The sequence below is a fragment of the Rhizopus delemar genome, genomic scaffold (genome assembly GCF_000149305.1).
Source record: "Rhizopus delemar RA 99-880 supercont3.9 genomic scaffold, whole genome shotgun sequence".
NCBI classification, from domain to species: Eukaryota; Fungi; Mucoromycota; class Mucoromycetes; order Mucorales; family Rhizopodaceae; genus Rhizopus; species Rhizopus delemar.
In genome coordinates, this window is record NW_027137835.1 from 299,562 (window position 1) to 319,176 (window position 19,615).

Here is a 19,615-nt window from a genome sequence, read left to right on the forward strand (position 1 = left end):
AAAAAAAAATAAAATACCACTTTTTTTTGTTTATTCCCACAATTAAATGATCCAACTGGAAGCAATCTCTGCTTCTTCTTCAGTTATAAATGGTACATGAATCGAGTGGATGAGAATATCTCCACATACAACGCACTGATCAGCCACGATATCATCCAGTTGATGTCTTAAACTTTCAATTCTTTTAAAAATCTCCAAGTCTTCCTCTTCCTCTTGTGTTCTCGTCCTTGCCAACTTGAATTCCCTTGATAGTTGCTCTTGAATGTCTGCTAATTTCCTGATTTGACGAGTAGGCAAGTGTTTAGTGACCCGATTGATCAAGCAGTCTGCGTGAAACACATGATGGCAAGGAAATACATAAAATTGGCGAGTCAACAAAGGAAAGTGACATAGACTACAAGCTTGTTCTTCTTCAACCACAGCAAACCTATCCAGTCCATCAGCTCTCCTTCTTTCTCCATTTTTTTCCCACTTACTTTTTCTTTAATTTCTTCACATCTGACCGTATATGGTCAGCACAGACAGTCGCATTATCCATTTCAGACTTTAATTCTTCAATACTGACGTTATATTCTTCCAGAGACGCACAAATTTCTTCCTTAAAGTTATCAATCAACACATGGTTTGGAAAGAATGGCAGGATGTCTTCTATTTTCAATAAATCACATCCCATCAACAACTGTATAGCACTTTACAAACATAAGCTTCTTCATCTCCACAGCATCTCTCTACTTACTTTTTGATATCCTCACTACTCTCAATCACGTATTTTGCTATATTCGTCCATAACTTTTTACGTAAAACGTCATCCTCCTCTGGTTTGTCAGCATAGACACGCGCTAGATCCAAATCTTTATGTTCCAATGCCAACCTGACAGCCTCTTCATACAATCCCATCTGTCCATAGATATGAACACAGCTTCTTGTTCTCTTGTGTTCACTGCATACTCTCAAGGCATGATCCAGTTCATAATGCATATCTCGTCCCTTTGGATGAGTGAGTACATCGCTCACCTTTCTTTTTTTTTTTTTTTTTTTTTTTTTGCTCACCTCATTTTTCAAAAATGTCAGCAGGGGAGTTTCATCTTGGCTGGGCTGGGCTGCATAGAGTGACAGGAGAAGGTTGTGAATGATCGAATCCGTATTTCCTAAATCGGTGACTACGTGCGATAAATATCGAATCGCTTGGTTCTGAAAGCAAAGCGTTAGGTTGTCTTGATATTCCCGCTTCTTTTTTCCTTACTTCTAAAATACTGTCTGAATGATGGTATCGTAACAGGGCAGGAATAAGGTATCTCGGATTCAATCCTGGACGGTCTAGCCAGAGATTGACCAGCGCTACAGGCACATGGTCTATGAGCAGCGTGCTGTATTTGTAAATCAAGTTCAATTGATCCTATTCACCGTTTTCTTAATCATCACAAGAGATTATTTGTTTTGCCTTACTTGTTCTTTTAGCAAATCCAGGGCCTTTTCCCACTTCTTTTCATCCATCCAGTGATCAATCATCTTTTCCGCATCTCCAATATACGACGCATAGTAGATCAATTCTGAATTCCGTCCATGCTTGGCAATCAATTTATAGGTCGTGGGCGCATGCAGAAGGGCACCATAGGTTTCCAAGAATGTTTTAAATTCATCCCTTATGCTCTGCTGTTCTTTTGTAAAATACTTGAAGGATCGATGCCCCGTACCCGATGTACCTCTTGTAGAAGCCGCTTTATCATCCAACTGATCCATTCTTGACAGATAAGATTCAACCAGCCAAGTCGCAATCAACGTCTTCTGAGTACGATCCTATCTTTTTTTTTATATATAAATAAACAATAACCGATAGAAAACAAGCGTATTACATTGGGTCCCAATCTTTCGAGTCGATGGACGAGATAATACCGAAGTGCCTCCTTTTCTTTGGCTCGCGTGAATTTCAAGACGACTTGGTCAAAGGGAACGTTGCTTTTCGCAAAACACTGGGCACTGATCGTATACCGTTCTCGTTCGAATTCGTCTTGAGCCTGTGCAGCATAAACATGGGCTCGCTGCGCAGGTGATTTGCAAGACTGAATTGCTGCTTCATAATTCTTTTGTTGAAGGTGAGATTTCCAGACATGTGTTTCTTCATCTTCTACAGAAACTTTCTAGACACTACATCAGTCTCTTTGTCTCACTCCTTCCTTCTTTCTTACTTTTTTGTTGTTTTGTGGAATAGGAATAGGACGTGTCTCTACAGAAGTAGACTGTGTGGATTCTAAAAAATCATCAAAGAGGGACATGTTGATAAAGAAACAGAGTTTGTTTGAGAAGAATGGAGAGTGAGAGAAGAGATCGGGGATCGAAATGTGACGAATCAAGAGTAATAAACAAGTCAATTGAAATAGTCTAGGCAAAATGGATTTCCCTAAAGTACAGCACACGTCTCGGGTAGGATGGATACAAGAAAAGTCAGTAAGAGCATGGTACACTCGATCCTTTTTATTTTGTGAGCTCATGTCTGGTTCTCTGTTGGCTTTGTTGCTTGAAAGCCATCGTGGTCCAATTGGATCTTTAGCTATGCTGTTTTGATCATCAAGCTGAAGCAAAAAGGATCAAAAGAGATCCATTTGACTTTTTCGGCAAGTTCTGTGATTGGTTTCATTGGATTCGCGCGGCGATTCCATCCGGGAAATAGACGGCTCTTTTCAGTGTACTTTCTTTGTTCATTTTCGTCATACGATGCTTGTCTCTGTAGATTTGGCTTCATTTTTTCTTACCATCCTTCCTGATTCATCAGTCACTGAAGAAAATGGTCCTGCCTTTGGATTTTAGCGACAATCAAGCGAGTTGCGTGAATAGAATCGATTTTGTTTAAAACTACCAGTATGGAAATGTAATCTTTGTCACACGTTCTGAATGCAAAGCAACCACACGGTGCATTACAGAGGACAGTAAGAATTTCTTGGAAAACTCTATTTGCATTCACTTTTTAGCAATCCAATTCACATTTCTTTTCAAGACTTTTATTTTATGGATCGTTTAGTGATTTGCTTAATAAAGAACACGACAAAAAAAGTAGGTTGAGGACGAAATCGATGATCTGTCTGGTTTGTCAGCATTGTTCTAAAAGCTGACTGGACAAACTACGCAACAAAAAATGTGAAGTAGATCTTTCTCAAACGCAGAATATTTGTCAGCATGACAGTATTCATGTCCTGTACATTATTATATTTAAGCAGTGAGCCCCATTTCCTTTCAATTCAAATAATAATGAATCCATAAAAAGTCCTACAGAAATAAAATAAAATAAAAAACCAAGATGAATCTCTTTTTTTTTTTTTTTTTTTTAATTTTCTAGCTGCGATATTTCTAAAGTAAATGATGCCTAATTCGGACAACAGGGTCTGAACAAAGTCTCGGAAAGTGCGCCGGTCAATTGTTTTATATTTTCTGTCATACTTTTATTTATTTTTTATTTTTCTATTTTTTGCGTAGCAAAAGAAATGCAAAGAAAGCCAATTTTTGCTCGTTTTCGATCTGCAAGACTTTATGTGCTAGTCACTGTCTGCGTGTCACTCTTTACAGATGTAAAAATTATCCGAAATACAAAAAAAGAAGAGAAATAGCTAATGGTGATGTGTTTAATAGATGATTACTTATAGTATCATTGTTCCTATCAGTAAGGCAACATTCAATTGATAGCAAAGTACCCCTTTAACATCCTATCCCCAGTTCCTTTTGCTCTTGAATCTATCGAACACGGTAGATCGCCCGACAATCCCACTTCGGATCCATATCATTCAGAACTGTCTGATCCAGGCAATATCTCAAAAGATTCTGGTATTCTTCTTGCCTTATTCTCGGTCGGTCTGATCGTTGGATCCATTGGCTTTGGATACTTGGGTAGAATAATAAATAAAAAAAAAATAAAAAGGGGAAAGCTTATGATAGGTATTTAGGGGATCGATTAAAGCATCGTCAAGGTTTAATGCTTGCCGGTATCCTTGGTCTTTTAGGATCTACTTTACTCTTTATGCTGGGCCGATTGTATTGGGAGCTTTTGCTCGCTCGTTTTCTACAGGGATTTTCGGATGCATGCGTATGGACTTTGGGTATGTGTTTGATATCTGATACATTTCCTTTAGAAGAACTAGGAACACAGGTTTAAAAAAAAGAGTGAAGCTGTGTGAATACATCATTTATACTGTTCTTTTGTTAGATGGGAAGAGTCATGATGTTTCATTCCATCGGTATGGTTGCTGGAGCGCCTATAGGAGGTAAGATGTCATAGCTATAATAATACTTTTTGTTTGTTATAATTGCTGATCTATTGAATTACTTACTTTAGGAGGTATATAAGAAAAGAGACAATCTCACTGAATCTGTTTCAAAAATAACCAAAAAAACTTCATAGCATTGTATCAACACGCAGGATATAAATCACCATTTATCTTTTGTATTGTATTGGCAGGAATTGATTTAATACTGCGGTTATTCCTAGTAGAACGTAAAAATAATCCTCCTGAATGGTTTGAAAAAGAAACAGTTGTAGACAGCACATCCAAAAAGGATGGCATAGAGTCAACTGACGTGACGATCAATTCACAAGAGGAAAAAGAAGAAATAAAAAATCAAAAGCCGGTGACTTACCTAAGACTCTTGAAGCAGCATCGTTTACTGGCAGGAATGCTCATGGCATTTTCAAACGCTGTCGTTATTGGCACATTCGAAGTACATACAAAGAAAGAATATCGATTAGGCTTCTCTTTAACCTTTGATCATAGACTACGCTTAGTATCCGATTAGCAACCGAATGGGGATACAACTCAAGTCAGATCGGTATCCTATTTATTGCAGAAGTAGCGCCTGCGTTCATCGCCTCTCCTCTTGCAGGCATGATCGCCGACAAATACGGGCCCAAGATTGTCGTGATCCCCACCTGGTTACTCTGCTCAGTGTCTCTCTTGTTGACCGGTATTCCCAACAAGAGTACCGCAGGTGGCATAGCGCCTCTTGTCGTCCTTCTAGTCATCCAGGGCTTTTGCGTGGCTGCCTTCTTAACCCCCGTCTTGTCCGAGATCGGATACGTCGTTCAGTCTCAAAACCCAGACGGGGGAGATGATGGCCAGGGAAGAAGTTATGGTTTGTTTAATGTGGCCTTTGCCCTGGGTGGTATTGTGGGCCCCTTGCTAGGAGGGTATCTGTACAGTGCGATCGGATTCTTTTGGCTCTGTATTGTCGCCGGTTGCTTTTTGTTGGTCTGTGCACCCTATGTGTTCTTCTTTGTTGGCGAAAGAGGGAAATTGATCGTGAGACCACCAAAGACGAATAGAGAAGAATGATTCAAGAGATCAAGGCTTGTTTTTGAAGTAAACATGCACTGTTCTCTTTTTAGTTATACCTTTACTTGTTAAAATAAATTCACCAAACAAATAAACATTGTTTTTATTATACAGCCATCTATACAGGACGTTATTTTTCTGATACCTCATTCATGGATATCCTCAATCACTGTATTTGAATAACAATTGTATACATGTCCACCCACGGTACTATAAATCCCAAAAAAAAAAAAAAAAAAAAAAAAAAAAAAAAAAAGTTAATAGAGTTGACATAAAATATACACATTATCAAAGCAATGCGGAAAATAAAGTATGGTAAAGCAAGTTAGAGATTAATAGAGTGTACCTTTTAAGTTGGAATAAGTATATTGAATATACCCTTTTACTCTTTTCATTGAAGCAAATGAAGAAAAAAAAAATTCAAAAAGGGGAAATGTTGTTTACATCCCTGCATACGATCTGAATTGCAGATCAACTTTTGATATATCAGTTTGAACAGATATGGACTTTTATAATACATAAAAAACAACTTTAACAGTAGGACTTACGCTTGATATTATCATTGAAGGCCAACTGTCTTTTAGAAACGCGTCTTGATCAACTACATCTTTTTTTTTTTTTTTTTTTTTTTTTTTTTTTTTTTTTTCTTTTGCAACAATTACGTCGGGATTTGAAGAGGACAGTAATTTGACGCGAGAGAAAAGAGAGAGAGGTACACAAAAAACCTTCTCTCTTTCTTCTTCTTCCAAACCTCTCTTCTTTTTTTTCATTTACTCATGAAGACCGTTACCTGCACTGCTCCAGTCAATATTGCCGTAAGACGAAGAATATAATGTTCATAGTTTGATTAAAGAACGAAACTCATCACAAAACTTTTTTTTTTTTCATCTCGTAGGTCATCAAGTACTGGGGTAAAAGAGACACTGAACTCATCTTGCCTACAAACAGTTCACTTTCTGTGACATTGTCACAAGATATTCTTCACAGCAAAACTACTATTTCTGCCGCCAAGGAATACAGCCAAGATCGTCTTTGGTTGAATGGCAAGGAAGAAGACATCACCAAGAACAGACGTATGCACAACTGTTTCCGTGAGACTCGTGCGATTCGTAAAGCCATGGAAGACAAGGCAGGCGCTACTGGTCAACCTATCGAACCTCTCTCAACCTACCATTTGCATGTCTGTTCCGAAAACAATTTCCCTACCGCCGCCGGTCTTGCTTCTTCTGCCTCTGGTTTAGCCGCCCTCGTCTTTACTCTTTCTCAACTGTTTGAGTTGACGATCTCTACCTCTGAAATCTCCCGTATCGCCCGTCAAGGCTCTGGTTCTGCTTGTCGTTCCCTCTTTGGTGGATTTGTTGCTTGGGAAATGGGTGAGGAGGCAGACGGATCGGATTCATTGGCTGTTCAAGTCGCTCCTGAATCTCACTGGCCTGATTTAGAGGCTTTGATCTGTGTGGTGTCTGATGCCAAAAAGGGTACTTCATCTACCGCAGGTATGCAAAGCACGATCAAGACGAGCACTTTGATGAATGAGCGTATCAATCAAGTTGTCCCTGAGCGTATGGAGGCCATGAAAAAGGCTATTCTCCAAAAGGATTTCCAATCCTTTGCCGAATTGACCATGCGTGACTCAAACCAATTCCATGCTGTCTGTCTCGATACCTATCCTCCTATCTTTTACATGAACGACACCTCGCGTGCTATCATTCAACTCATTCACGAATACAATGCCTCTTCACCTGATGGTCAATTGAAGGCTGCCTACACTTATGATGCTGGACCCAATGCGGTGATTTATGCTCCTAAGAAAAACATGCCCGAGATCATCCAATTGATCGGTCACTACTTCCCCAGTAACAAGGAGCCTTCCGAATTCTTTGCTGATCCTTACCGTGTCGCTCAAGGTACCAAGTTGGGCGAGAAGTTTATCCCACACCCTAACTTTAATGAAAACGTCATCCCTGTTCAACCTGCTGGTAGTGTGAGTCGCTTGTTACATACCAAGGTGGATGATGGACCCCGTGTTTTGGCCGAAGATGAATCTCTTTTGAATGCCGAAGGTTTACCTAAGCGTCTTGCATAAATGACTTGATAGGATGCCCCCCCCGCTTTTTTAGCATTCACTTTCTAATATATTTCTTTAATAATACATTGGTTTTTTTTTTTTTTTTTTTTTTTTTTTTTTTTTTTTTTTTTTTTTTTTTTTTTTTTGTAAATCGATTATTTATTTTTATGTATAAAATATAATAATAGGAGTCATACGTCTGAGAGCGTTGTGAACCAAAAGAAACAGAGTGTAAGCGATTGAACATGCTAGTCAAGCTTGAGTCTGCCCCTTTTGAGGGCGGCAAACTGCGACATGGCACGAGTGACCAGCTGTTTATCAATAAAAGGAAAGCTGTCAAGGGTAAATCACCAATGAGCACGCCAGATAACAGAGAGCACACAGCAGCTGAGAGTCCAGCGATCAATATTGTCAACAAAAGGAAACCGCTGAAAAGATCAGAGGATGAAGCATACATCATCTGGAGTGAAAGAGAGGTGTGGACTAAAGAAGTTGAAGGCATCTATCCATACTCTCCATTTCCTGGGACAGCGCACGAAGAGGTGTTGTAAATCTTCATTATTAGCAGAGCAAAATTTGCATTGTGAAGAGGTCAAAATGTTGTCAAATTTTGAGAGAAGCGACTGACTAAAGAGTTTACGATGGAATACACGATATCATAAGGACCGGCTTTCAGGCGAAACAGGCATTTTCCAAAAAAGTGATCATTTGGAAGTTGGTATTGGTGACATTGCCGATGATGGTAGAGGTCAATGTATTAGAGACAACCGAAATGGTTTAGGTTTGTAGTTGATCCATTGAGGCTGCGAACAGAAGGCATCGATGAATGCTGAATCATCTACTTCCCCCAGTGGCCCATTTTGATTCAATGTATGAGGCCAGATAAGCTGATTTAGCTTGGTGATGCGATTATGAATATCTCGGTTTCACTTGGAAACCAGATGAGGGGAGGAAGGCTGGTCAGATGAAAATAAAGGTCGTATGCATCCAAAGTGGTGATCATACGTAAAAAATTGAGACATCTTGAGTTTTTTGTGTCGTGATCGAGTGATCCAATAATCAGTAGGAGTCATAGCGAATATAGCAGACAGAAGCGTGGCAGGATGTTTGCGACAATTACAATACTTTTATATCACCTTGTCAGTTTTTTTATGATTTTACTTGTCGCGTTTTTCAGCTTTGCTTGTTGTTTTCTTTGATTTTACTTGATGCATCTGACTTGTTGCATTTTGCAATTCTTCTTGTCGCATTTTAAAATCCTCTTGTTGTGATTTTTATACCACTTGACGCTTAATGCCTTATTTCCTTTGAGATGAGCAATCAAAGGTTTGTGTTGTCCTTTATAGACTCGGAAAGCTTTTAATTGCATCTGCTATTGGTAATAACTCAAAATTAAACGCTCTACTAAAAATGATGAATTACAATGCTTACTGTACCAATTGGCCGGTTTTCAAAGTAAATTATTGATTTTCATTACGATTTTACACAGAGATCAACACTATTCTTGTTTTCAAGACTTCTCTGTCGCCGAACAGAGAGCATATTTCCTTGTTTTAAAGGTAGCTTCAAATTACTAAATCTAATTGAGTTCTGGGGAATAAAGAGAAAGACATATGCTTTTATGGCCACTGTGATTTATTATTTTATCTACTTCCAAGTTATATATAGGAGCGTTATCCATGACCGTATAAGATGTTTTCATCTCTGGAATTTGATATATCTTATCCAGCATTTGAGAATAAATCTCAAATAGTGACCAGTGACAGCTCCTTTAGAACAAGGTTTCTTGACACCGTCTTTTTTCTTTTGGAGCTCAAGATAGCTCCAATAACAGTGGTATATTTTTAGTCGACAGCTTTATAAAAATCGTAGGTGTACATACCTTGAGGGTAGCGAATAATATTTATTTCTCATATGTTTATTTTATGATGGTAAATAAACGGCTAGGAATGTGCAAACTGTTTAAAATTAACTAGAACTCATAAATTGGCCACGTTTTCCGCAGATTATCATGAAATTTACTTGGTAGGATACCTTAATATGTTACATATTTATTAAAATACAATGAAGCACATTAAAGCAAAACTAAGGAAAACAATAATAAAAAAAAAGAAATGAAATAATGCATAAATAGGTTTATAATTAGAGAGAGAAAAAGAATGATAACTGTGTGTGGGAGAGCTACACATAATATATCTGTGAATACAACAAAATGAATATACAACACGCATTGGAGGGTAATCATACTTTTCCTTTGAACACTTCAAGTATTCTTTTAGCCGTGTGTTTGTTCATTGTATTGATCGTACTTGATAGTTCGCTGGAGATCCCTTGTAAACATTGCTCCAAAGTTTTGTTTTCGCTCAAGATCAGATCACCATTGGTATTGAAACATTCTGCAACGATACGTCCCAAGAATTCTTTGATCCTTCCAGTATTACACCTTGTCCATAGCTCTTCTATTTCACTTTTTTTTAACAATGTTTTTATTATTTAGGTCGAATCTGGCGATGAGTTGAAAGAGATTGGATCCAACCTTAGCAGCTGTAAGCGTTGTTGATTTATCGTCGTAATTATTGACTGTCCAGACTGTGTATGGCTTCAGGTTGTGATAACTGGCCATTGGTGATGAGGCACGAAGAGTCAAGTAGCCGTTGTTTTTGATAAACTTAGAACGTACTTGTCGTAACTGTGATAGTATGTCTTGTGGGTATAGGTACTTCACTGTATCCAACTTGTACACCTTTTTGGCATCGTACAATTGTGATAATAGGATATATATCCTGGTATTTGTAGATGGCACGAACTGCAACGTGGAGCTTCCAACTTCAGGTAGTACTTCCTGATCAATTCTGATGGAGCTTGTTACCAAGGCATTCATTGATATGGTGGTAATAATAGGTTATCTGGAGCTTTCTTCATTTTTTACAGTGTAAGGTTCGATTTTGCTTTCGGGTTTTGATAGGTTTGATATAAGCTATTGAGATAATCCGCATGATGGGCTTTAACTTTAATATTTTTACAAGGCAGTTGCTATTTTTTTGTTCTTCTATGGTCACATCAGTTGGGTTTGTCGCTCTTTGTACCAACTTCCAAATGATCACTTTTTTGGAAAATGCCTGTTTCGCCTGAAAGCCGGTCCTTATGATATCGTGTATTCCATCGTAAACTCTTTAGTCAGTCGCTTCTCTCAAAATTTGACAACATTTTGACCTCTTCACAATGCAAATTTTGCTCTGCTAATAATGAAGATTTACAACACCTCTTCGTGCGCTGTCCCAGGAAATGGAGAGTATGGATAGATGCCTTCAACTTCTTTAGTCCACACCTCTCTTTCACTCCAGATGATGTATGCTTCATCCTCTGATCTTTTCAGCGGTTTCCTTTTGTTGACAATATTGATCGCTGGACTCTCAGCTGCTGTGTGCTCTCTGTTATCTGGCGTGCTCATTGGTGATTTACCCTTGACAGCTTTCCTTTTATTGATAAACAGCTGGTCACTCGTGCCATGTCGCAGTTTGCCGCCCTCAAAAGGGGCAGACTCAAGCTTGACTAGCATGTTCAATCGCTTACACTCTGTTTCTTTTGGTTCACAACGCTCTCAGACGTATGACTCCTATTATTATATTTTATACATAAAAATAAATAATCGATTTACAAAAAAAAACGGTTTTTTACAAGTAAGAATGTAAAGAAGTACATGAATAAGCATGTTGTCATCTAATGACAACAAATAAATTTGTGAAGATTAAAAAAAGCCAACCTATCATAGCAAGTAAATTGCAAATATTACTCTCTTTTTTTTACGTAAAATCAAGGTAAAATCAAAGATTTCAAATGTTTTTCTTGGCGTGCATAATGTTCGAGTAAAACTTAAATTATATTTCAAAAGAAAAATTTGCGCAGCTTTAATACTTAGTAATATTCGAATTTCAAGCGAATATTACCGACATTATTATTCTTAAATTATTTGCAGTGCTCTAAAAAAAGTACAACCACATTTCTTCTTTTTTCTATATTTTTACATGATGACAACACATCCTTCTATTGAAGAATTTAAAAGTAAAGGATGGTATTTATCTCAAGAAGGAATTGAGTTGATTGCTTCAAAGAATAAAAACCTAAAAACAATAGACGATTATGTTCGTCAAGCAAAAGATGTAAAGAATTATGGATATGTTGTTTTATTGACTAAAATTTACACACATTCCCTCTCAACGCATTTTGTAGTTAGATATTACATCTTTAACTGAACAAGGATTGAGTCAAACAAATGAGAAACTAAAGGAAATTCCTAGTCCTGCTGTACTTCAATTGGTCGAAGTTTCTTACATTGCCGAAAATGAAGAAGATCAGCCAAGATTGTTACATGTAACATTTACAGATGGAACTAGAAAAAGATTAAAAGCAACTCACGTGAATGAATCAGCCAACGGGCTAAAGTAAGTCTAATAAAAAGCAGAAAGAAAAAAAAAAGAGAACATCAACTGACGTTTACAAGAATCTACACGCCACCGGGTACAAAGTTCCTTGTGACAAGACCCATTCCAATCAACGACCAAATGCTTTCATTACAACCTGGAATGATGAAAAAACTAGGTGGTCATGTTCAAGAACTTGTTCAAGTCTGGAAAAAGGTCTGTTTATAAATACATATTGTTCATGACAGCTTTATTAAATATGTTTTTTAGAGTAAGCCAAGAGGAAGAAATGGTAAAAAAGGTGTACCACCTACATCCAAGGTAAGAATAATAAAATGAGTTGTACGATTAAACATAACGTTCCATTTTGCTAGACAAATAATCAAACAACGGAAAATAAGACAATGCATGAGACAGGAAAAACCGAAATAAAGTCGAAGAAAGAAGATTCAGTTGACATAAAGGAAGATAAGAAAGACGAAGAAGATAAAGAAAGAAGAAAGACAAGACGAAATAAAAGAAGGTCTTCAAATAAGAAGAATGATGAACAAAAGCTTCACCAAAGTGAAGAGGAAATCATTGAGCCTCTAAAGAGTGATGATCAAAATAAGCAGCAAGAGGAACAAGGAATGCCTGAGGAGAAACAGCAAGAGAAGGAAAGAACATTTGAAAAGAAGAAGAAACTTAGAAAGAAGAAGTCTTTGACCGCGAAAAAGATATCTAATACAATACATCCAATAGAGAAAGTAAAGGAGTTACCAAATTCCTCAGAAAACAAAGAACAGTTGGAAAAACAGAAAATCGAACCAAAAGATATAAATGATCACGATGATAATCGCGCTAAACAAGAAGAACCAGAGAGAAAAAAACGTACAAAAAAGATAAAGGCGCCAAGAGAAAAAAATTCAAATGTGAATGCAGTGAAGGATGAAGAAAGTAAGAAGATGGTTGAGACCAAGACCCACGGAAAAGTAAAGAAACTAGAAGATGGAAATAAGCCTGAAGCAGTATCAGATAAAGGGGCTGGCCAACAACCAAAAGCACTTGCTAAAAAGAGGAAAACCCCAAGAGAACAAAAAAAGAACTTTGTGGAGAATAGTAACAAATCAGCATCATTGCACAATGATGAGGAAGAAGGTAGTGCAAAGGATGTACCAAAGAGCGATAGATTAGATTCACAGTTGGTCAAATCAAACGAAGGTGAGAAAACAGAAAGGGGTAACATAAAAGCAGAAAAAAAGATGAGGAAAAAGAAAATCAGAACAAATAAAAAAGACAGAAAAGACACAGTAAATTCTGAAAAGCTGGAACAACCTAAGAAGCGAGAGAACTCGAATGACAACATTCAACAAGACGAGCCAATGCAACCAAAAGGCACTAAGCTGACTGCAGAAGAAAGTCCAGAAAAACAGCCTTCTTTAGTATCCGACAAGACGTTTACACCAAAATCGAATATGAATGATAAAACCTCAGTTACACATGATTCAAGTACTAATGCTATGATTGCTGCTACAATAAATCATCAACAACCATCAAAAGTTGAAGCTCTCAACGATCAAATGACTGTTGATAGTCAGTATAGAATGGCTTATGATTACCAACAGCAACAACAGCAACAACAGCAACAACAACAACAGCAACAACAACCATCAACTTATAACTTTGTTCCTCAGGCTTATCCTTTATTACACCAACAGCCAGCACCGGCAACAGTCATGCAAAATGGATATTATTATCAGCAGCCTTACTCAATGGGAGATTATAGTATGGTAATGCCAGTCTATCCAAACTATAATTATCCACCTTCAACAGACCAATACATGCAGCCCATATATTACCACCAACCTTATAACAACTATCAACCTTACTACAATCATCACAGTTACTATAATACCAACAATAACAATTATCAAAAGTAACAATTGTAAATAAATTATTTTTTATTCAATCTTGTTCTTCATTGTTGTCATTGCCAGGGTCTACCCAAGTGTGCCAAATAATAGTACTTAGTCCAACTAAAATGGCAACAATACACCCTAAAACAACATTATCTGTAATGCCTAATTCACAGAATTCTTTTAATTTGTGAGTGATGAGAGTTGTCATTGCTGAGAAAAAGTCATTGTATTGAAGATGCACCATTCTTATTGTTTTTTGTTGTTGTGGGAGCGGAGTAGACAAAGCCGGTGAATAGAGTATTTACTAGACTATGCTTTATGGTGAAACTTTGATAGCATAAACGGATCAAAAGTATAAATAATTGCTTTTTGACAAGTCAGAATATCCACCTTCTTTTTTCTATAACTTTAATTCGATATATGTGTGTCGAGGTACACAAAGATAAGATTAAAAATAAAAAAGAAATTAAAGTATGGGTTTTTTATTTTTTATTTCTTCATTTTTTCATATCATGACGCCTACTTATGCTGAGCCTGAAGAGGTTATGGCTCTTGTTCGAGACCCTTCAAAGCACGCTGGAAAAGACTACATTGTTATAGACGTTCGAGGCGATGATTACATTGTAAAGTATAGATCAACATTTGTAAAACTTTTTATTAATTTACTTAGGGTGGCCACGTTCCAGGATCTGTTAATGTTCCAGCCGGAAGAATGTATGATGAAGTAAATGAACTTATTGAAAAATATTCTCAAGTGCCCACAATCTATTTCCACTGTGCTCTTTCTCAAGTGAGAGGTAGCGTAAAAAGTATCGCTTACTTGCTTATTTTAAAACTTTTACTTTATTAGGTCCAAAATCGGCGCGTATTTACAGTGAAACACTCTCTAACTTGGGTATTTCAACAAATCAAAAGGTAATTATTACCAATAATTGACAATAATTCAATGATTTTGCTTTACTAGGTCAAAATTTTACGCTATGGATTCGAAGGATGGCATTTAAGGTACAAGTTGGAAAAAGATCTTATTGAAGATTATGATGCTAAAGTATGGGAATGGGCTTCATAAAAATAATAAAAAAATAAGTTGAATCTATAGCATATTTACACAATTGCCCCATTCTCTTTTTTTTTATTACAAAATCTGATGTCTTGTTTTACTTTCTAATCAACAAATAAATATTTTCGCCTACAGTCAAGTTTTGTAAATGTCTATAATCTCCTTCTAAGCACATCAAAAGACCTCCATAAGAGACATATACAGAACTACATAAACGATTAATAAAAAGAAACAGTACAACACATGCACAAATCACTTACACTTGTTGAGCAGCTGCGCCCTTGTTGGAGTCTTCAAATTTATAAACTTTACCAAACATAACATATTCATATTCATCACTCAAATCACGTTCACCAGGTGCACGCTCACGCCAGCTTTCACGTTTCTCGACACCACCTGTGTTAGCTGAAGCCTCAAGAGAAAGAGATGATGCCAAAACAAAAGAAAACTTTTCTCCAGTATTTAAAGGATATATTTCAGAATTAAAATCCAATGTTAAATCCATTTCATAATTTTCGGAACGGGCAATAAGACGTGAAACTAATATAATAATTAATGTTCCTGAATGATAAAAGATGTGCATTTCTTTAATTCACCTCTGTCAAAACGCTTGCCTTGAGGATCAAGGTCTTTAATATCAAAGATATCTTGAAATAATATGTTTTCTGTTGACATTATGAGCAAAGTGTAGAAAAGAAAAAGAGAAGAAAGCTTTCACTTTTTTTCTACATAAATTAAGGGCAGTCACTGGTAAATGAGATAGAAACGCAGATGGCTTAGAGCGCTCTGTTTTTTCTCCAAAACAATATGCAAATTAATCAAGACAAAGTAAGGAAATTTAAATAAAGAAAGAAAGACAATGATTTCATTAAATAACAAAAGGTTAAAAAAGCATTTAAAGCTTTATTTAAACATGAAAATGAAAATGGAGAAAAAGAAGAAATTGTTTGGTTAATGATCTCAACGTTTGAAAATAACAACCTCGTCAAAAGAAATCCTGCTAGAATGTAAGCAACACTTCTACAAAAGTACAACTTATCGCTGATTTGAGCTTAATTAGTTTATTGAAACATGGTTGTCATACACCAGGCGTTCGACGCTGCCTTTTTGTACGAGCTTCACAACAGTCATACAAAGACATGATTAAAGAGAAAAAAATCAAAGGCATCCATAAAGTATTAGATCTTAAACATGTCAGAAAATTATACCATAAGCCAGAAGCACAATTACAGTTGATGGAAGAATTTGACATGTTTCTAGCTGACAACTATACAATTCACAAATTAAGCAAAATCTTTTCTAGAGAAGTCTATAAAAAGAGAAGGTAGTGTTTTTTTTTTCTTGGTGGAGATTAGGAAATCTTACATTTCTTTGCGGAATAGAGAGCCTATGCCTATAAATCTCAAAGCACAAGATTTGCAAAAGGAAGTATTATTAGCTGCTAAATCAACACATATGAATTTCATGAAAGGAAATTGCTATGCTGTCAAAATTGCAACCACTGGACAGACGGATACTGCCGCTTTTGAAAATTTTATGTCTGCATATACAAGTATAGCTCAAGCTACACCAGGGGGAGAAGAAGCGATCAGGTCCTTACAGATTAAAACTGCTAATTCTGTAAGCTTGCCTATCTATGAAAATAATGAACAATAATAGAGTTTAGAAAAAAAATAAAGTAATTATGAGGACCACTTAAGAGATCTTAGAACAAATAAAAAAGTGTAAGGAGTAGCTTAATAACAGGTATATCAAATTTATGTAATTTGTAAACGTATTTCAAACATATTGGAAAAGTAAGCAGAGACTGCCCTTTTTTTTTTGTACGATGTAAACAAAGACTGGTTTTCCTAGCTTACTGTCATCTTTCTTTTTCATGTGAAAACACTCTAGAGCTCTTCGTTATAGAGAATAGCAGGCGTAGTAAAAGTAAGCATCCTACTCTATTTACAGCAAAATGAGCATTTATGCACTGCACAAGTAATTTCAAATTGTAGTCTCAAGTTTCCTAATCTAGGCTACGATTATTGAACATGAAGATTACGTTTTAGATCTCTAAAAATCCATGAAAAAAAAATTTTTTTTATCAGCAAAAAAAGGTCAACAAAATCAATCCAAGCCTTCCTATTTACTATTGTTCATATTTAGTAACACGGACATTGTACCTTGCAGGTATTTGAAGATTCTCTTTTATAATAAGTTTCATTACAATATTAAAATACTCTATGTAACTTTCATAAAAAATGGTTACTGGTATTCTTATGAACTTGTGTAAGTACACTATGTACTGATTTTACTCCTTAAAGGTCGTCTATGACCTGGTTTAGGCACATATTATACGATGATGAGTTCTGAACACAATAGCTTGCATAAATGTTACATTACCCATTGGCTCTTATTGGTCGGGTTATGATATAATTAAAAAAATTGAAAGCCAAACAATAAGGAACAAAAAAAGTATAAAAAGACCCTTTTTTTTCCCTTTTTTTTCTTCCCTTTTTTCTTTTCTTTTTTTTTTCTCTTTACAAATTATCCTCTGCTCTTTCTTCTCTTTGCGAGGTGGACTCTCGTTTTGGTTCAAGATTTCGTTGCTTTCAGCAGCCATTTCCATGCTCTCTGGTCCGCCTGTTGTAACCTAACACTTCATTTGGTGATTCAAATGTTGCAGGCTCTCGGATCGGCTGCCCACAGTACCGGGACTGTCGAGTGCTAACAGGCTCACCCATTGCTTGCGGTCCCTGGGGAGTCCATGCGGTTATTCTGAATAAATGCTTGTACTTTTGTTAGGAGGTATCGAACCAAAAGCTATTTTGGGTAACTTGATGGGCCATTACCGCTGCTTTGCATCGCTGAAGACAGGGTACGATTCAGGGCCTTGCTCTGGTTGTCATGAAGAGCTGCCAGAACCTACCTGGAGTGGTGTATTGTTGTTGTTTTGTATCCCGGATCGACACTCTTGCATTGCTTCAGTATGGGATTGACTTTCTGGCAACTAACCAAGGTTTTTCATTATGGATAAGCTGTCTATTGCTTGCAGTAAAGGCTTGATTCATCTAGGCGTCCAGACGTGCAAGTACTATTTTGGCCTTGGGTACTTTCTAGGATGTGGTGCCAACAGGTCTAAGTATAAGTGTATAGTAGGTAAGCTAACACTCTAAGATAAGGAAGGGGATATGGAAATGGCTATGGCTATGGAAATGTAATGGAATGTTTTTGATTGATTGGTTGCTTGGTTTCTTGGTTATTTGTTTGAGCACTTCTTGGTTAAATAGCTATATGATTACTTGGTTACTTGATTAAAACTTGTTGGTTAAATGGTCTTCTCAGTCATTGCTATCTTATGAATAACGTAACAGAATCTATCATCCATATTAATATGTCTCTCAAAAATTGTTGTATTCAATAATAAATCTTATTTACTAGCTGTTCTTTTTTTTGCCATCATAACTTTGTTTCTTTTGTTTTTATTAAAATGGTAGTTTTTCTTCATGATATCTATTGATTTTTATTTTTATTGTTTTGAATTCTTTTGTATCTTCAAATGCGCTGCGCTTTATTCCCTTTTTGCTATTATAGCAAGCCTTGGCTACAGTGAAAACTTTTTGAAAGGTTTTGAGTCCCTTTAGCTTTCAAGATGGTATTGAAAATGTAGCTTTATTTATTAAACGCATTTCAACCTTTTCATCAACAGAGAACTCTCCATATATAGAGTTGCTGGTCAAAACGAATCTTCTCTCAACTTGTCGCTAGTAGTCACCAATAACTTTTTATCTTTCTGAACCTATTTCTTGCTCAAGGCTTCAAGTTTATGTTATCATCGCGGACATGACCTCTGAACCATGATTTCCATAAATGTTACAAGTTTCGCCAATTTTTAATAGTGTGAAGAATATTTTTGTTACTATTCTTGATTTAATCCTTTCCTTCATATGGGACTCATTCATTTATACCATTTGTATTATTTCCTCTAATAACGATAACAATAAATTTCCAAAGCATTTTTTTTATAAAAATTGAGCAAATAAAGCATCTACTGATTTATACTTCAAGTTACTATTAGAGAATTCTTAATTTTGAAAAGATTCAAGTTCTCCAACAAAGAGTCAGCAGATATCTCTAATTCTCAACATTCATTTTTGTAGATACTAAAAAAAAACCAAGCGCTTTCAAAATGATCTACAAGATCAAAACATGAAAAAGCAAACAAAGCACGTCAGACTACAATTGAAATTTTGACAAACCTCATCTTGACAATGATAGGTTCACTCTTTACCCTCAATCTAGTTTCTTATAATTCATTCAGACCATCCGGTATAGAATGAGAGAGATAGAATTTGATGAACGCTGACTCTGCTCAAAGTAATATGAGTACTAGTTTGTGTCAGCAGCTTGCTTTAGAATGCACTGGCTTTACTAGTATACTTCTTTACATCAACTACAATATCTATCGAATTAATTACTTTAATCTTTTTTTATTAAAGGAGTCAATAAGCCCATCGTTAGTTCCTCTATTTCTATATTCATAGCAGACACAACATGATTGTAAAGTTCATTTCAATGGTCACTTTCATCATCAGGGTCATTCATATAAGCAAAAAGTAGTATGAAAAGGTCTTGTAGAAAAGTTTATTCGATCTCTGCTTCTTTTTCTGGACTTTTTGTCTGTTGCATAAACAAAGCAAGGCACCCCACTGCTTTGTTCATGCTTGAGTTACATAGTACTTTTTCTTTCAAGATGAACAAGCATCTTTCATGCTGACGAGATATGCACTTTTATGTAGAAAAGGAGAAAACACGCGTTCTGTTCAGCACACAAACATCTGTTGTGCCATTGTCTTGATGACACGCTTCTT

The 19,615-nt window shown here is 36.3% G+C and overlaps 7 protein-coding genes across 7 annotated transcripts; 5 read left to right on the plus strand and 2 right to left on the minus strand.

The window, feature by feature from the left end:
* Positions 1 to 42: 42 nt before the first annotated feature.
* RO3G_11216 (uncharacterized protein) lies at positions 43 to 2,273 on the minus strand (the record flags this gene model as incomplete). The annotated part of the gene is made up of 8 exons (XM_067665800.1): positions 43 to 427; positions 477 to 689; positions 737 to 987; positions 1,051 to 1,191; positions 1,244 to 1,396; positions 1,447 to 1,797; positions 1,854 to 2,138; positions 2,187 to 2,273. The coding sequence occupies 8 exons, from the start codon at positions 2,271 to 2,273 to the stop codon at positions 43 to 45; spliced, it is 1,866 nt and encodes a 621-aa protein (XP_067521901.1).
* A 1,348-nt stretch (positions 2,274 to 3,621) lies between these two features.
* RO3G_11217 (uncharacterized protein) lies at positions 3,622 to 5,315 on the plus strand (the record flags this gene model as incomplete). Its single annotated transcript, XM_067665801.1, has 6 exons — positions 3,622 to 3,652; positions 3,706 to 3,876; positions 3,933 to 4,135; positions 4,193 to 4,250; positions 4,445 to 4,704; positions 4,758 to 5,315. 6 exons carry the CDS (start codon positions 3,622 to 3,624, stop codon positions 5,313 to 5,315), a joined length of 1,281 nt encoding a protein of 426 aa, XP_067521902.1.
* Positions 5,316 to 6,091: 776 nt separating this feature from the next.
* On the plus strand, positions 6,092 to 7,401 carry RO3G_11218 (diphosphomevalonate decarboxylase; the record flags this gene model as incomplete). Its single annotated transcript, XM_067665802.1, has 2 exons — positions 6,092 to 6,130; positions 6,211 to 7,401. The coding sequence occupies 2 exons, from the start codon at positions 6,092 to 6,094 to the stop codon at positions 7,399 to 7,401; spliced, it is 1,230 nt and encodes a 409-aa protein (XP_067521903.1).
* Positions 7,402 to 11,408: 4,007 nt separating this feature from the next.
* Positions 11,409 to 13,723, plus strand: RO3G_11219 (uncharacterized protein; the record flags this gene model as incomplete). Its single annotated transcript, XM_067665803.1, has 5 exons — positions 11,409 to 11,543; positions 11,614 to 11,825; positions 11,885 to 12,020; positions 12,075 to 12,125; positions 12,179 to 13,723. The coding sequence occupies 5 exons, from the start codon at positions 11,409 to 11,411 to the stop codon at positions 13,721 to 13,723; spliced, it is 2,079 nt and encodes a 692-aa protein (XP_067521904.1).
* A 491-nt stretch (positions 13,724 to 14,214) lies between these two features.
* RO3G_11220 (uncharacterized protein) lies at positions 14,215 to 14,552 on the plus strand (the record flags this gene model as incomplete). The annotated part of the gene is made up of 2 exons (XM_067665804.1): positions 14,215 to 14,325; positions 14,373 to 14,552. The coding sequence occupies 2 exons, from the start codon at positions 14,215 to 14,217 to the stop codon at positions 14,550 to 14,552; spliced, it is 291 nt and encodes a 96-aa protein (XP_067521905.1).
* A 307-nt stretch (positions 14,553 to 14,859) lies between these two features.
* Positions 14,860 to 15,437, minus strand: RO3G_11221 (uncharacterized protein; the record flags this gene model as incomplete). Its single annotated transcript, XM_067665805.1, has 3 exons — positions 14,860 to 14,968; positions 15,023 to 15,302; positions 15,359 to 15,437. 3 exons carry the CDS (start codon positions 15,435 to 15,437, stop codon positions 14,860 to 14,862), a joined length of 468 nt encoding a protein of 155 aa, XP_067521906.1.
* Positions 15,438 to 16,151: 714 nt separating this feature from the next.
* RO3G_11222 (uncharacterized protein) lies at positions 16,152 to 16,418 on the plus strand (the record flags this gene model as incomplete). Its single annotated transcript, XM_067665806.1, has 1 exon — positions 16,152 to 16,418. One exon carries the CDS (start codon positions 16,152 to 16,154, stop codon positions 16,416 to 16,418), a length of 267 nt encoding a protein of 88 aa, XP_067521907.1.
* Positions 16,419 to 19,615: the final 3,197 nt, after the last annotated feature.